General features: G+C 42.1%; 2 protein-coding genes and 1 long non-coding RNA gene across 4 annotated transcripts; 1 reads left to right on the plus strand and 2 right to left on the minus strand.

Moving 5' to 3' along the window:
* Nucleotides 1-423: 423 nt before the first annotated feature.
* Nucleotides 424-9,448, minus strand: slc25a24l (solute carrier family 25 member 24, like). The gene is made up of 11 exons (XM_037973002.1): nucleotides 7,641-9,448; nucleotides 6,528-7,522; nucleotides 6,320-6,446; nucleotides 5,847-5,934; nucleotides 4,400-4,511; nucleotides 4,163-4,321; nucleotides 3,028-3,165; nucleotides 2,840-2,950; nucleotides 2,427-2,594; nucleotides 2,207-2,345; nucleotides 424-878 (listed from the first exon to the last, which is right to left on the minus strand). The coding sequence occupies exons 2-11, from the start codon at nucleotides 6,648-6,650 to the stop codon at nucleotides 691-693; spliced, it is 1,353 nt and encodes a 450-aa protein (XP_037828930.1). The 5' UTR covers nucleotides 6,651-7,522; nucleotides 7,641-9,448; the 3' UTR covers nucleotides 424-690.
* Nucleotides 9,449-9,466: 18 nt separating this feature from the next.
* dnajb4 (DnaJ heat shock protein family (Hsp40) member B4) lies at nucleotides 9,467-16,954 on the plus strand. 2 transcript variants are annotated; one of them, XM_025004771.2, is made up of 3 exons: nucleotides 9,467-9,897; nucleotides 13,089-13,660; nucleotides 14,340-14,550. In XM_025004771.2, the coding sequence occupies exons 1-3, from the start codon at nucleotides 9,687-9,689 to the stop codon at nucleotides 14,427-14,429; spliced, it is 873 nt and encodes a 290-aa protein (XP_024860539.1). In that variant the 5' UTR covers nucleotides 9,467-9,686; the 3' UTR covers nucleotides 14,430-14,550. The 2 variants fall into 2 exon arrangements, with proteins under 2 accessions (XP_024860539.1, XP_017266307.1); XM_017410818.3 differs by lacking the exon at nucleotides 14,340-14,550 and adding an exon at nucleotides 16,377-16,954 and having other exon boundaries at nucleotides 9,472-9,897.
* Nucleotides 13,654-16,380, minus strand: LOC119616611. Its single transcript, XR_005232560.1, has 4 exons — nucleotides 14,605-16,380; nucleotides 14,364-14,500; nucleotides 13,927-14,064; nucleotides 13,654-13,830 (listed from the first exon to the last, which is right to left on the minus strand). It is a non-coding gene; the product is annotated as an uncharacterized LOC119616611 (long non-coding RNA).
* Nucleotides 16,955-17,046: the final 92 nt, after the last annotated feature.

Consider the following 17,046-nt stretch of genomic DNA (forward strand, 5'->3'; position numbering starts at 1 on the left):
CAGGCTGAATGGATTTGCAAACCAATTAAAACTTTAAATATTTAAATTTTGCTTTATGATTTCATACCACAAAGATACACAAAAAACTTACTATCAAAAGATAAAGGCTTTTAAATCAAATCAGAATCAAAATTTTCCTATTACATTTTATTTATAGGGCTCAGGATAAAGTCCCAATTTTAATTTGTTCAAAAGTGTACTTTTTTCTGAATATTAGCAGGTTCTCTGTAGAGTTTATCTGACAAGAAACTTAGTGGAAGGTGGAGTGGAAATTGACACGTTTCCCTTCAAAAAGTTTGAATAAATAAGAATCAAAGCTGCTTTAAAAGATTATAATTAAACCTGGCTTGGATCACAAGAATAACCTAAAGATTTTAGATCTAATGAGTCATATCTGAAAGAAAAAGCACACAAACACCTTAAGTTTTTTATAAATAAAGTTTATGAACACGTGACAGAACATACACACATGCAGAGAGCATTTCCAGGAACTGGTTACTAAATTTAATCACATTTAAGTCAACCATGTGGAGTCATGTTTATCATTTCTAGATCATCATGTTGGTTTTATTCTTTGTGCCCGTGAGGGGTCAAAGGTCAAAATAAAAACATTAAGACTGGCTTCGGTCTATTTTCAGGACTTCTGGAAACCTAATAAACATCATGAACAGCCGCGGTCGTTGACGTTCCTCAAGACTTAATGGAGGAAAACAAGTTTTCAAATGTTCTGGTGAGAGTGTAATTTATCAGCGCGCACGGAACCGCTCTGACGAAGCTGGCTCCCATCCCGTTATAATATCCTCTAAATCCGTTTCGCTCGTATATCTCAGTGAGTCCTGGTAACACACCTGAGGCTGGGCGCGACTCTGAGCTGAAGGCTGGAAGACAGGAGAAAAGAGGATGAGTAAAAGCGTTAACTCAAACACTTAAAGGGACAGTCCGGTCATTTTGACAGTGATGTTTTGTCAGATAGTTAGAACTCCATCAGACGTGATACAGAACAGAGTATGGAGGCAAACAGCTGGCCAAACAGGAGCCTGTTTTCTTCATTTTTTCTTTTTTTTAAAAATGACATACTGGTGTGACAGAATGGTGCGTTAGATAATGAACGACACTTTTGCATAACAAGTTTGTTTAGTTTGTTGCTGCTTTCTCAACAGAAAAACTGTAACAAACTAAACAAGCAGTGCAGAGATTTAATATTAGCTAATATATTGTTAATTCACACCAGTGTGTCCTTTATGGGAAAGAGTTGTTCAATAAACCTTAAAAACAATAAATAAAACATAAAAAACGGCCCATGTTTGGCTAGCCATTAGCCTAGCCTGGACGAAGACTTTTTGCCACAATCTTTGCTCCAAAGGGACGTCCATAAGATGGCTGCAAAGACCAGTTTGTCTTTAAGCTGCCTCTGATCGTTCACAAACCACTAATGGAGCCGACCACGTCCCGCACAGGAGTGAGCTTTCAGAAATGAAGCGGGCTCCGTGGAACCAAAACAGGCATTGATGTGGAGCGAAACGCCACAAATGTCGTATCGTTCTCAAAACCCGACAAATTAATTTAGTTTAGCAACTCTCTTTGTGGTTAACCAGTTTTTTTGTGCGTCATTATTCATCTTCTCCTTGATAATGAATCTGTTTATTGCTTTAAAATCCCGCAGCTCGGTGGTCAAACAGGCTGTGTGTCATAACTACGTCCCACGCTTGAGTCACAAAGCTGGCTTACCTTTTCACATGACGACTGTTCTGGTTCTGTTGCTACCTCACCTGGTAACACAAAGCTGGGTTGGCTTCAATCGCACCGAGGCGGCAGGGCGGCGTCTAAGTCCCAGCTTAAAGTGTTTTGCGAGAGTGCCTAATGTCTGATGTCACAGCTAATAAAGGCGCTAACGATTGATAACTATTTAACAGAACATCACTTTTTAAAAAAAGTGAGATCATTCCTTTAAAGCAGTAGTGTCCAATCCTGGTCCTGGAGGGCCACCATCCTGCAGGTTTTCCTTCTTTCTCTGCTCCAACACACCTGATTTGAATCAATGGGTGATTAACAGGCTTCTGCAGAACATGAAGAGGTGATTTAACCTCTGAATCAGGTGTGTTGGAGCAGAGAAACAAGGAAAACATGCAGGATGGTGGCCCTGGAGGACCAGGATTGGACATCCCTGCTGTAAAGTATGTGTCAGGATGAAGGTGAGAGACGTCACCCTGGGCTTGCTGCTGAGTTCGGATCACCGCCAGCGGGTAACTGCTGATTTGCCCGGACGCAAATGCCACAAAACTGAAGAAAAACAGTTTGGAGTCACTGCTGTAGGCCGGGTGGCTCTTTGCCCAGTTCATAATCGACTGAAACGAGGAGAAAATTTTTAAAGATGTTGGTCAAAATGAGCTTTACTTTTGAACTCTGCGGAGTCTGGTGTCGCTCACCTGATGAACCGCACACTCCACGCCCGCGTAGGGAATCATACAGAGGATGCTGGGTTTGAACCCTCGGTAAAAGGAGGACAAGGACTCGTGTCTGTAAATGGACCGGGCACACGCCACGACACCGTGATACGTGCCGGCCTGCTGCAGGTTCAGCCTCACCTTCAACACCTGGAAGGAGGAAAAAAGCCACAAAAACAAACCAGATTTCATGAAAACACTCATATCGGTTCTTAAACACATGGATGCTTCGGAGTTAGAAGTTGTGAAGCATTTAGTAACTTTGCTGCACAGATTCAGTTTTATTTTTCTATGTATCATAAGTGGGGAAACTGCTTATTCGAATGTTTGTGTCACAGAACACGGAACAGGACAGAAATGTCGACGCTCTCAGACCTGCCTCTGATCTCTGATACCTCTAAGGGGTAGAAGACGGCGTGAGCAACCGCTCCGGAGACGCAACCCAGGCCGAAACGCTGCCGCACCGTGTGGGCCTCCTGGCTTCTGCTCTGGGTGTAAACCTTCATCTGGACAAAGTGTGTTCATTGGGTTAGAAACAAGAGAAGCCATTTGGGAAAGCTCTGTGTGGCTGGCCATGTTTCACCTGGGCATAGATGAGACATTGCAGCGTCGACTGCGGCGTCCCTTTCAGGACATTGACAGCGTTGCCTTGCCACATCGAGCGCAGACCGCCTGCCTTCAGCTCCTGGAAGCCTTGGGAAAACGCGCCGGAGCCTTGAACCTGCGGCGCAGACAGGAAACCTCAACATCAGGGTCGTCAAACTTAGTGACATCAAAAATATTGACCGATCATGGTCAATATTTAGTGAAAAAATACGTAAACTGACCCTAATTTTCCCATGTAATGTGTCAAATGTGTCAAATTATTCATAGAGAATTTAAGAAATACCTTTTCCCAATTACATACATAATAAAGAGGATTTAAAACAAACATAATTCATTGAAAATAGCAGCATTCTTTCTTTCTGTCCTGCTTCTCTATCAGCAGCTTTTTTTTTTATTTCCTTCAAATCCATCAAATCTGCTACAAAAAAACAAAACAAACTACAGAAAAAAGAAATAAATTTAAGCAGGCTCTAAAAACTAAAAACACAACAGATAGGGCCAGTTCTAATAGACTTAAAATTTATTTTTTGGGCCAGATAACACAGTAACAACAGGCGTTTCTGGCCCGCGGGCCTTCAATTTGACACATGTGCTCTACATCCATTGTACTGAATGAAACGTGAAAAAATTAAAACTTTATCCATTTAAATTCACACTTTGATGCACAAAAATAGTATTATTATACGATAAATACATTATAATGCATAAAATTTGGGAAAAACACAAGTTCCAAAGTGTTTTTCTCGATATTATGTTTGTTTTCTGAATGCTAAATGGAAATTAATACATTTTACATTTTGTATATTGCTGTTTAAAATAAAGAGGTTTTATTTTTTTTGCTTTAGGAAGTAAATATATATGTTATCATTCACAATAAAGGGCTGTTTGGAATGATTTCAGAGCTTTAAACTGCCTTTCCTGGCCTTTAATCAGTAAAAAGTGTGAAATGTGGTTTAAATCTCACTTTTAGACGTAAGTAGATACAGAATATTCTTATGTTTTATGAAGTAAATCTACAGATCTGTAGCTTGACCCTTTTCTGTGTTTCTGTGTGTGCCTTAAAGCTCTCAGTGCTGTCACGGTTATATTTACAGATGTGAACAAGGCCGGACCTGCAGCTGGGTTTTCAGACGGTCGATGGGGGCCGTTGCGGTTCGGGACATGGCGTCCGCAAGACCTGCGGCCAGGACAAACGTCTTCCAAGCCCCAAAACCAGAGACATCGTCAGGGAACTCCATGGGCATCGCTCGGCTCTCCCCGACATCAAACACCTACAGGAGGACCACCACAGAGATTCACTTCATTCTCTGATATATATATTTATATTTAATCTATTGGAATTAAATTACCAGGCTGTGTTTCCATGAGGACACGAGCTCTCCGATGTTGTCCACAGGGTTGAGGACGATGTGGTGCAGAAACTCATCCCAGTCCACCGTCATGGAGCTGTCCTTATCCATCCTGGTGAAAACAAACACAAAAACACAACGGCACCAGAAAATTCACATCAGAACATCAACATACATGCTGCCTGTAAAGAGGAAGTAAAAACAGTCATTACAGAACAGTAATTATCAGTAAAACGTCCTGAACGCGCTTCGAAGTCTCCTTTTAGGACAACTCATCAGAGCTTAATAATAAACAGACATGTTAATAAAAAGATTTATGCAGATTTATGAAAGCCTAAATGTGTGAATGCAGAATTCACACTACAGTGTTTTTAATTTTTCTGTTCTGGAGTCTAATTACTTCTGCATCCTTTCTGCTGTTTTAGCTGTTCACGTTTCAAAACGTTAAGTTCATTCAGGAGACGGTGCTGTGACTTTTAGTTTGTAACTTTTATCAAAAATATTTACTTTTATTTACAAATATATTCCCACAACAATAATCTGAGGTCTCCAGTTACTTCAAAAAACATTATTTCTTTAAAACCTGCTTCAGCAGACTTGCTCTTCTTTTGTCTTCTTAAACTACTTTTAGCTTTTAGCTAGCATTTTGCTGATTTAGTTTTTAGGTAGCCTTTTGCTAATTTTAGCTAACATTTTGCTGCTTTTAGCAATTTTTTTTGCTTCTACCTACCTTTTGCTACTTTTAAGTTTTAGTTAGCATTCTGCTACTTTTACCTTTTACTTCTAGGTAGTCTATTGTTAGTTTTGGCTTTTAGCTAACTATTTGCTACTTTAGCTTTTAGCAAAAATTATGCTGCTTTTATCTAGCATTTTTCTACTTTTAGTTTTTATCTAGCCTCTTGTTATATTTTGCTAGCATTTTGTTACTTTAATCTTTTAGCTAACCTTTCGCTGCTGTCAGCTAAGATTTTGCTACTTTTGGCATTTATCTACTTTTAGTTTTTAGGTTGCACTTTGATACGCTTAGCTTTAACTAACCCTTAGCTGCTTTTTATTTTTAGCTAGCATTTTGCTACGTTTTTTACTTTTAGCCAGTTATCTGCTTCTTTTAGCTTAAAGACTCAGTTCCAGCTTCTTTAGCATATCTCAGCAGAAAATACAAATTATCTGTTTTTTTTTTTAATTTTATATATATATATATATATATATATATATATATATATATATATATATATTGTTTTTCGGTTCAATTAAAAACTAAAGAATTGGGTTTAAACTACAAACTCAGTTATTGTTGTTATGCCAACAATAATACGTGTCTACAAAGATGGTTGAAAAACTGGTTAAATAAGTGAACTGGAGCAGTATTATTCTTTTTTTACCTGCAACATAATATTAATTGAAGTAGAACAATTAATCCATGAGGTAGTGGGCAAAAAACTCTTACATTTGTATTATTTTATTTGCATTCGGCTTTGAAATGACCACTCCTAACTCCTTAAACAAACATATGATGTCCTCCTGGTCAATCACTCCTGATCAGAGAAGAAATACACAGAATTACAAACACATATGGATTCTGATCCACCTCTGGTTTCCTGCTTTCAGACGATCACGTGCTTAAAGTTTCTGCACGAGTGCAAAGGTCTCTGGAGTGTGCTTTTTATGTGTACCATAAACAACTTTTATGTTTCTGTGCAAAAACCTTCCCCGTATGACCTTGCAAAACACATTTCAGTGTGAAACAATTAACTTTAACTCAAGTTTGGGAAGAATTTGCACATTTCATACATTTAAATAAACTTATTTATCATAAGCCAATAGGTAATAAAACAGGAGGTGCAAAGGTTAATAAAGCTGTGTGACATTTCTTGGAAAAAGTTGACATTTTTAAATATTAAAAGCTTTGTTATCACTCACCACAGTTGTTTTTGTCAAGGTCATGAAAGTGAATTTTCCATTTCTTCTCTCTGTCCCTCATGTAGCTGAGAAACTCTTTATAATCCAGCAGGCCATCTTTATCTTTGTCATAACAACTGACAACATTCTGAAGGAAAATAACTCTTTTATTAGCCAGTTTGAATTAATTTAACAACGTATGAGCTTTGACCGCCAGCTGAAATGTTACCTGGGCCTTCCCATCTGCTGAAGTGATCCCATGTTTCCTCATTTCTTCGTGGAGCTCTGCCACAGATATGAATCCGTCCCTGTTCTGGTCCAGTTTGACAAATAATCCATGGAATGGATCCATGTTTGGTCAGGAGATGTTTGGTGTGAAGATGATAAAACAAAGCCCGCTGAATGAGAGGATGACTGCCCTGACAGCCACAGCTGCTGACTCATCTGCAGCAGAGCACAGATCACTGCAGAGGAAAGGTTTCCTCAGCAGTTAGAGGAGAACCGACTCCCAGCAGGAGGCGCTGTGGCTGCAGGAGAGGCTGCTCCAAATCCTGGACATTCTGTTCCTCGCTGCTCAAAAAACTCAGACAATTTGACAAGATTTCTATTTTTAACATTCAGAAAAAAAAACACATGCAAAAGAAAGAAAATGGCTCTTATATGAGCTAAAGGATGCTGAAATTTCTGGCTGCAAATGTTGTGAATTTTCTGATAACTTTAAGAGATTCGAGGTTTGTGGCAATTAAGGAGAGATTCAGAAGTTCTTTAAGATAAAAATCCAAAGGGAAGTTTAATCATAGCAACATATGAGACAAATGAAAGTGCAGTAATGAAGAAACAAAGAGCTTGAGGCTGCAGAAAGTTCCAGCTGCATCGGTTTGTGCTCCTCACTGCTGCAGAGCTGAAAAATGACTTCATTACTGTGTGAAACATGTGCTGCCTCCATCGTGACGAGCAGCTTTTACCGGCTTGTTCATTTTCCTTGAGTCACCGACGCCGATGCTGCAGCAGCAGATGGCCCGCTCTCTTCACCAGAAGACGTGCAACATCTCGGTGCAAGTGTTGAAGAGCACCGTCAGCCAACCTCAACCTCAGCCTCGGCCTTTTCAGGCTGAAAATCCAGGCATCTATTACCGTCCACCGCCTCACTGTCGTCCACAATCGTAGTCGAGGTTTAAAATGTGGCGACAGCTCAGCAGTTGTCTGAATTCAGCCTCCTGCCCGCTGTCGACACAGACGAATGCAAGGTATTTCAACAGGAGACGAAACTACGACATGTATTTTAAGAATGAGCATAGAGTACTACGGCGTAGCTCTCGGAAAGATAATAGATCAGTCATACAAACTGTCGTCTGAGTCAGTAACTCTGTCACAACGCTGGTCGTAGCATGACCCAAATGGAGGCAACAAAGGAGGCCGAAATCAGGATCTTGGCAATGAAACAAGACCAAGACGACGAGATGGCCTGCAGAAGGAGAGGCGGTGATGGTCAGCAGGTGTGCTGATTACTAATGGAAGACAGGTGGGGTCAATAATCCAAAGATAAAATCCAAGTGTCCAACTGGACTCATAGCAGCTGAATTAAAAGCAGAATTAGTCATTTATTTGTCAATTAAATATTATTATTCTTCACATTTTCATTTAATTCCAGTTAAAATGTGTTCAGATGTTATTATGATAACAATAGGTGCTGCATACTCTTAAAAAACTGCTTTTTAATCTTATCCTGGCTGCATAAAGGTTAAAAAGTTCAAATAAAAACCGTCTACATGTACTGGATGAAGATGCTGTTGAAGTCTTGTATTTTCTGTCTCTCTGGTCCAAAGAGGAGAGGTGGGGTCAGGCGGGTCAAACACCAAGAGCAGAACCTTTTTATTCACCTGCTCCATGAGTCCAGAACCCATTTATAGTGAATGACGAGCCTCAGCATTAGTTTCTAGAAAGAGCCGCTGGGTTCAGCTTCAACTGAGTCAAGCTGGAGGTTACCAGACAGGAAACTGACTTTCAAAATAAAACTCAGGTGGGTCTTTTAAATGTCAATTCAGCAAGCTTAACCAGCAGAAAACTGGACCAGATCTTAAAAGAAAACAAAATGCAAAAACAAACAAACAAAAAAATCCACAACAACAAAAAGGCAATAATTTTAGACACATTTTTTTCTCTAAAATGACTTCCTGAGAGATTCACTGAAATCGATTCCTGAAATATTTTGCTAACAGACAGCCTGACTCCAACCAGTAATGCCAAAGTTTTAGTTTACAATGTGTGAAGCTCAGCATATGACTCTCAGCTACTACCACACCAAACTTTACTCCAGGATCTATACAAATGACAGAGCTGCAGCCACTTTTATGTTTGCTAAGTTGCTGCAGCCATCTTGAATCCACTTGTCTTTACAGTTTTACAGTTGGCAAAATTTTAAACAAAAACTAGTGTGACCTGTTAACATCAAGAATGATTGGGATAGATTTCAGCTTCTACCATCTTGAGTTTAGCTCAACATTTTGTAAAGTTAACTGAATTGTAGTCATTATTGTGGCAGCATTTTTAAACAAATCTTGTGTGAACTGGTAACAGTCACCAGGCTTTTACATCCTTGGGTTTTAGCCTAATATTTTTAAAATTTACAAAGTTATTAGCACTTTTGTGTTTGCTTTGGTGAACTGGCCGAGGCGACGATCTTGACTAAGATGGACTCCGCACTAAAAACCAAAATTTTAAACAAAAATCTTGCATTATTTGTTAGCACTCGGAGTATGTGATCGGGATTAATTTCAGCTACTACAACTTTGAGTTTTAGCTGAACATTTGTAATTTTGATTGAGTTACAGTAATTTTTGTGTTTGTTTAAGTGGTCCATTATCTATGGCAGCCATCTTGAGTGAGATTGCCTCCAAAGTTAAAGCCAAATATATATAAAAAAAAAACTTGCTTAACCTGTTAACACACAGAGTATGTGATGGGTGTAGATTTAAGCTATTGAAACACCAACTTTCAGCTCAATATTTGTTAAATGAACTGAGTCGTAGCCGTTTTTTGTGTACGTTCAACCGAAAAAGTGCAAAAGTTAGAAACCGGAAGTAGAATTATTGACTGATTAGATGTTAGGAAAAACCGGAAACAGAATTATTGACTGAGTCTAACTTGACTCTGAGGCTGATTCTGTGAGGGAGGGAGCTGTGGTTATTTAAAGAGGGTCATCCAGTCACGGATAAATTATAGAAGAGCTCCTCGGCGTTCAATATCATCCTAAACTGTTCATCTGTCGGACTGTTTGCTGTTAAAAAAACCCGTCGGAACCGGAGTCAGGGGGACCAACGTTCCGGGGAGATCTGTGTTGTTTTTTATTCTATTTTTATTTATTCATTTATTTTTCAATACATGAAAAATGGGCAGAGACTACTACAAGACGCTGGGAATCTCTAAAGGAGCCACCGAGGAGGACATAAAGAAAGCTTACAGAAAACAGGCGCTGAAATGGCATCCGGACAAAAACAAGTCCGCGGCCGCCGAGGAGAAATTTAAGGAGATCGCCGAGGCGTACGAAGTCCTGAGCGACCCGAAGAAAAGGGAGATTTACGACCAGTACGGAGAAGAAGGTAACGGGTGAATTTCACCAGCCCGGTGTGTTGCTAGAAGCAGGGGGAGAGTGCCGGTAAAGAGCCGGTAAAAAGCCGCTTCAGAGCCGAGTTTGTGTCTGTGAAACACAGCGAGTCAATCCCACACAGATGACTTTTCTCACAGGGGGGTGGGTTTGCAAAAGCTTGATTTAATGTTAAAAAAATCCCACTTTCATCTCAGATTTTCACACTGAAATGAGCTACAGTAAAAAAGAAAAAACAAAATCATATTTTTGAACCTAATTTGTTGAGTTTAAACATAAATTTTCAGCTCAGATGGATGGAAACCGATCTAATTTCCTTAAAACAAATAAATAATCAAATAATTAAATTTAATATATTGATGGTGAAGCAAAGAGATTATGAAGTGGGAGCTGTGTTTATTTGTCAAACAAACCTCATGAGGTGGGATATTTCTCACCGCCAGTGTTAAATGAGGGGAAGGCCGATGGAAGACCAAAAAAAAAAGAAAAATAATATTTAAATGCTTTTAGAAACATTCAGTTAATAATTATAACACATCAGCTGGTGTCAGGAGCATGAAGAAAACACCAGAATGCAATCCTGTCTTTCGTTTCATGTAGATTTCATTATTTTAATAATATTTTTGTTGGACTAACCCATCACCTGAATCAGGAAGGACTCCAGTTGTGAGCATTAAAGTGATAGTTCAGATCTTTTGAAGTGGAGTGCAGTAAAAACAGGATACGAGCGATGAATATCTTACCTGTCGTGGGAATATATATGTATGTATGTACCACAGGGGGCAGTTCTGTGTTTTTGTATTTCGAACAGGACTTGAGCGTTCACAATCAAGCTTTAAATAAATAAACGCCAGCAAGATATGATGGAATATGCACCTGAATCTGAAGTGATGGGCAACACGTTTTTGCTGGTTTTGGGCCGAGAACATGTAATTAACAGCATTTATCCTGATAAAACTAACAAGAAAAAAATGTCACACTTTATCTTTTTCCACTGTAGATCAGGAGTCTCCAGTCCTGGTCCTGGAGGAACGTCATCCTGCAGGTTTTAGATGTCCTGCAGGAACCTGATATTCACTCGTTCATTCAGATCAGATCAAAGCAGAGAAACATCTGAAACACACAGGACTGGGGATCCCTGCTGTAGATGTATAAAAACCAACAATCTACAAAATATTTGTGTGCAGTACTGATTTTAGAGTTGTAGCAGGTGTGCAGGTGTTAAAAACGAGCTGAAATGCGACTCGCTTTAAAACATATCTTTAACCTGTTTCATTTTTAGTCTTAAACTTTATAATTTTAGTTTCAGTTCACATCTTTTTAATAATTTCTCATGTCCCACAGCTCAGACAGAGGAGGAGAGGAACCAGTTTAAAGTCTGAAAATCACAATAACGAGTTGCAGATGTTAGCATTAGCCTCGATTAGCCTGCTGAGTTAGCTCAGGCTGCAATGCATTATGGTCCATTTCCTGTAATCTAGTGCACTACGACTTCTGTATGATACTTTTACTGAACTACGAGACCAGTTTCAGGGGCGCCACGTCGTGAAGGAGTAGAAATTTCAAACGAAGATTTCAGTTTTTACCAAATGAACAAGCTAACAGCTAAAACCAGCGCGGCTCGCTGCCGCCTGACATGACCTCCGGTCTTAACGAGTCCACAGCTGGTCGTACGAAGGCTATTCCACAAACCTTCACCCTGCAGTCAGTTTAAATATTGTGGTGTTCCTGCAGGACGCGGCCCAGGCTGCACTGGAGGTGCTACAGCTAGCTGCTGTCGCCACTTGCGCATCCAAACAAGCGTGAAGTTCTTTATGCTGCAGCTGCAGCATTAAATCGTCGTGGATGTAAAGGTTGATAAAACGTGATAAACGGCAGCTGTGCACTTCGGTCCTGGTCCTGCTCGGACTAGCCGTTAGCTCGTCAGCATGACAAAAATCAAGCTCTGTTTCTCTAAACTGAAGCCTTTCAGCAGGTGAGATATTAATCGTTCCTGAGCTTTCCACAGAATCAAACTGTTGGTGTAAAAGTCCCGTTTTAACAGCCTCATGTCTCCAACACGTAAGTTTCAGCCCCAAATCTGAGTATTTCACAAAACGGGGTGGTGGTCCTGTGATACCACCTCCAGCAGCGCAGAACGTGATTCAGCACATTTGGTTTCCATGCTTACGAGCTTTTTTAGCTCGTTGTTAGGAAGAACAGGAGCTTACTGGCAGAAACCTATATAAAAATAAAAAGGCTTGTGTTTTATGACTGAGCAGGCTATCATGGTTTACTGACCCAGAGCAGACAAACTGATATTAAAGAGCCTTTTTGCATTTTTAAAATCAGCTAGAATAGTTTCAGCTGCAACTTTAAGCCTCGCACACGCTGTCCCTTCAGGCTCGGACCTCATTTTCCCCTCTCGGCTCCGCGCCTTTGTGTTGCTTCCTGGTGAGGACGGTACGAGGGGCGGGGGGGAAGAGGGGCCTCTTTTTCTCTTTGGAATCGAGCAGCAGTCGTCGTTTTGTCCCTCAGCAAAACATTCAGGGGCCGTTTGGAAAAAGGACAGCTGGCCTCCGTGTCCGAACCTCCGCGCCCGGCCGAGAGGAAAGATGGAGGGCTGGGCCTCATGCTGGCGGCGGAAACCGGGCTGGGTCTCAGTCTCTGAAAACTGGCAGCTTTCTGTGAACTTGTAGCGTCCAGATAAGGAGAAACGACAAATGTCCATTAAATTAGGTTTTGAATTTCTTGACGTGATCTTTAGACGAGCTTCAGTCAAGACTAAATACATTTAGACCGAAAGGATATTTACACAATAGCAGTATCGTTTTTAGCTGTTGCTAGGAAACATAATACAATATTTCAAATTAAAAGCCTCAGCATTTAACTACAATAAAAGTAAAGTCACTTGCATTCAGAAAACTGGAATCTTTATGGTGATGGGCAATCATGTAATCACCTGTGTTCATTTGTCTTTGTTTGTTGGCAAGATGTCGTGATCTTCCAGAAAGGAGAAACAACCAGATTCAAGATGGCTGCCACAGCTAATCAGCAACTAACAAAACTAACAAAAATGATTATTTTGCAGATAAAAAGCTGAAATCTGGTGTTGCAGTAGCTGAGAGTCATCCCCGAGACATGCTGAAAGCAAGGCGGCGGGCGATAGGCATTCCTTCAAGTTGTGATTTTTCTGTTGCCCATCAGGTCTTAAGGGAGGAAATGGACCCACCCCCGACGGGCAGGGCTCCGCCTTCTCCTACACCTTCCACGGAGATCCTCACGCCACCTTCGCCACTTTCTTCGGGGGCTCCAACCCCTTCGAGATGTTCTTCGGGCGCAAGGCGAACGGGAGGGACGACGAGGACATGGAGGTGGACGGCAACGACCCCTTCGGCTCATTCACCGGCTTCAACATGAACGGCTTCCCCCGGGACGGCCACGCCGGCCAGCAGCGCCGGAAGCAGGACCCGCCCATCGTCCACGAACTCAGGCTCTCCCTGGAGGAGGTCTTCCAGGGCTGCACCAAGAAGATGAAAATCTCTCGCAAGCGGCTGAACCCGGACGGCAGGACCATGCGGGCGGAGGATAAGATCCTCACGATCGAGATCAAACGGGGCTGGAAGGAGGGGACCAAGATCACGTTCCCGCGGGAGGGAGACGAGTCCCCCAACACCATCCCCGCCGACATCGTTTTCGTCATCAAGGACAAACCCCACCCTCACTTCAGAAGGGAAGGCTCCAACATTGTGTATCCCGTCCGCGTGAGCCTAAGACAGGTGAGATCATTTCTATTTTAGCGCTTTCTCTGATCGTTGCTCCATTAATAGAAGCTGATGGAGGGATTAGTCACAAACAAACAAGTTCGCACGCAGATGAGAGCGCTGCTTTAAGCTCCCAGGTCCCGAGAAAAGCTGGTCACAATCAATAAACCGTAGGTGGTCTCTGCCTGGAAACCATAAAAAGCACAGGGATGCTGAATGAGCATCGTCCAGAGCTACACACACACACATACACACACACTTCAGCTGTTCACTTATGTAACCTGGATCGTTGACATTGAAGAGCAGGAGCGGTTTCAGCAGAGAGGCGACGGTCGCCCACGTGCACACGATGTGAAAAGGGCTTCTGTGGTTCCTCCCACTTCCCCCGGCTCTCTGTGATCGATCTCGCCGAAGAGCAGCTGATCAGATGCAGACGACAAACCAGGGTTTAGTGCTCCGATTCGGCGCTCGCACTGCTGTTTTCCCGTTTTTTATTTGTTCAAAAACAAACAGAACAGAAGCTAAAAATCAACAATAAAGTAGCTAAAATCTAAAATTAGTAAAACAATGTAAACAAGAAAATTAGTGCAACTCTCGCTAAATGTTCAAATAAGCAAAATTTAAGCTAAAATAAACAAGTAGCTAATAGTTGAAGCTAACAACACTGCACCTTCTATTTCTTTCCATATTGAAGCCATCTGTCCGTCCTACAACTCACCTCAACACTGCCCTGCTGTCCTCCTACATGTCCTGCTGTCCTCCTACATGTCCTGGACCAGTCTAACGTCTCCTCCACTCCAGGCGTCCTCACACAACCCCACAGCTCCTCTCTCGGCACGCTGTCGTTTGATTTCTCTAAATCCACAAAGACACAGTGAAGCTCTTTCTAATAAATCAAAGATGGCATCTGTGGGGCTCTTTCTTGGCATAAAACCATCCTGCTGCTCACAAATAGTCACCTCTAGACCAAGTCTCTCCCAGATCTTCATCGTGTGGCTCATCAACTCTGTCCATCACCTTTGTTCTTAAAGGTCGACACCAACACTTCTCTGTTCCTCGGGTATTTTCTCACTGCCATCTCTCCTGGACATTTCCATCCCTCCACTGATAAGTCATCAGGTCCGACTGCCTTCCCCTTCTCCATCCTTCTCCATCCTCTTCAAAGCTTTCCGAGCTTCATCCTCACTAATCTTTCCCACTTCCTGGTCCACAGTTTCTATGACCTCCCCTCTTCTTTCTCTTCATTCATCAGCTCCTCAAAGTTCTCCTTCCATTTCCAAACATTAATGTTTCTATCTTTAACTAGCCTAACCTGCTGCACATCCTTTCCAGGCTTGTCCCTCTGTCCTGCCAGTCGATACATGTCCTTCTGTCCCTCCTTAGTGTCCAGTCTCTTGTCCAACTCATCATTCGCCTCCTGTTTCGCCTTTGCTGCCTCCCTCTTTGTCCAACGTTGCATCTCTTTATATTCCTGTCTCCTCTCTTCAGTCCTCTTACTGTCCCATGTCTTCCTGGCTAACCTCTTCCTCTGGATGACTTCCTGCACTTCACCAGGTCTCCTTATCATCTTTTCTCTGCCTCTTTAATCACTGCTCTTGTAGTAGCCCGGTCACCTGGAAGCTCTTTCTTACCACCCAGAGGCTTTAACAGCTCCTCTCTGAACTCCTCACATTCTTCCTTCCTCAACTTCCACCATTTGGTCTTCGTCTCTGCCTTTACTCCTTTCCTCTACAGTCATCCTACACACCACCATCCCCTGCCACAACCTTACAGTCCACCATCTTCCTCAGGTTACACTGAATGTAGTCTACCTGCGTCCTCCTGCCTCCACTCTGCACGCCATTTCCATCCTCTTGGCGAAATCCACCACCATCCTTCCTTCCTGGCTCCTTTCCTTGACACCACCTCCTCATCTCCTCTGTTTCCTTCACCAGCATGTCCGTTCAGACCTGCTCCGATCACCACCCTCTCCTCACTGGGAATATTCTCCATCACTTCATCGAGATCCTTCCAGGATTTCTCTTTCTCTTCTGCATCCAACCTGTGGAGCAGAACCACGGACAGCATTCAGCATCAGACCTTCTACCTTCAGACACATCACCCTCCTTTCACCTCGACCACATTCCTCGCTAACTCCTCCTTCAGATCCACCCCTACGCCATTTCTCCTCCTATCCACACCACGGTGAAACTGCTTCAACTCTGCTGCCCTTCCACTTTGTCTCTTGCACACATAAACATCTACCTTCCTCCTCTTCATCACGTCAGCCAGCTCTCTACCTTTACCTGTCATCATCCCTACGTTTAGTCCTACGCTCTTTCCTCTTCTCCTTCTGTCTCCTGGCACGCTTCCCTCCTCCCTACCTAAAATCTAAAATTAACAAAAGATAAAATTAGCGTAATCACAATTAAGAGCTCGAGCTACATGTGGCAAAAAATCTGAGCGAAAAGCTAAAAATGAACAAGACAGTAGCTATAAAATAAAACATGAAGTACGCTGAAGTAGATTTTAGAAAAAAATGTTTTTAAGGGATTAAAGAGATCGTAAAGGAAATTAAATAAACCAAAAATGTAAAAGTGACAGTTAAGTCAGAGGACGCCGTTCCTTATTGAGTCAAACATATTTAATTCTAAGTGGTTAAAATGGCAGAAAGTATTTGGAAGACAGAAGAACCCATAAATACAAGAACAACAGGTTCATGTTGTGTTTTCCTTATTCCCCGTCTCTGCAGTCCTTGTGCGGGTGCTCGGTCACCGTGTCCTCCATAGACGGGAAGACGTCAAACATGAAGATCACGGACGTCATCAAGCCGGGCATGAGGAAAATCGTGTCCGGACAGGGCCTCCCGCTGCCCAAAAACCCCGAGCAGAGAGGAGACCTGGTGGTGGAGTTTGACGTGAACTTTCCAGACGCCTTGCCCGGCAACGCCAAGGACGTGCTGAAGCGGCACTTACCCACGTAGGACGAAGGGCGCGAAGACCCGAATGAGGGGACGAGGACAGAGGGCGCGATTAGAGACGCAAGGACGGTTCTGACGGCGCACAGATGGACCCCCAACTGAGGAATGTGCAATTTCTATTTTTGAGCTACTTGTTGTTTTTATAAATACGATGCATGCTGCCAAGCTGGTGCGAGTGGAGAACTGCTTGTGCTCCGGACTGTTATGTGAAACTGAACGGGAATAGAAACCAGTCCCTCCAGGATTTCGTGGGCATTTTTTGTGATTGTTGCGGCTAAAATGCCTGATTTCGTGGGGCATTTTCCTAAAAGTTGCAATTTTTTTTTTTTACTAAAATCAATAAAAAACCATAACTTTTAATATATAAACCAAAAATCCTTCCTAGTTTTGTAAGATAATTCCCAACAAACATTGACATTCTCAAAAGGTGCTTTATTTGAGA

This window comes from Kryptolebias marmoratus, linkage group LG20 (genome assembly GCF_001649575.2).
Source record: "Kryptolebias marmoratus isolate JLee-2015 linkage group LG20, ASM164957v2, whole genome shotgun sequence".
In the NCBI taxonomy this organism is placed as follows: Eukaryota; Metazoa; Chordata; class Actinopteri; order Cyprinodontiformes; family Rivulidae; genus Kryptolebias; species Kryptolebias marmoratus.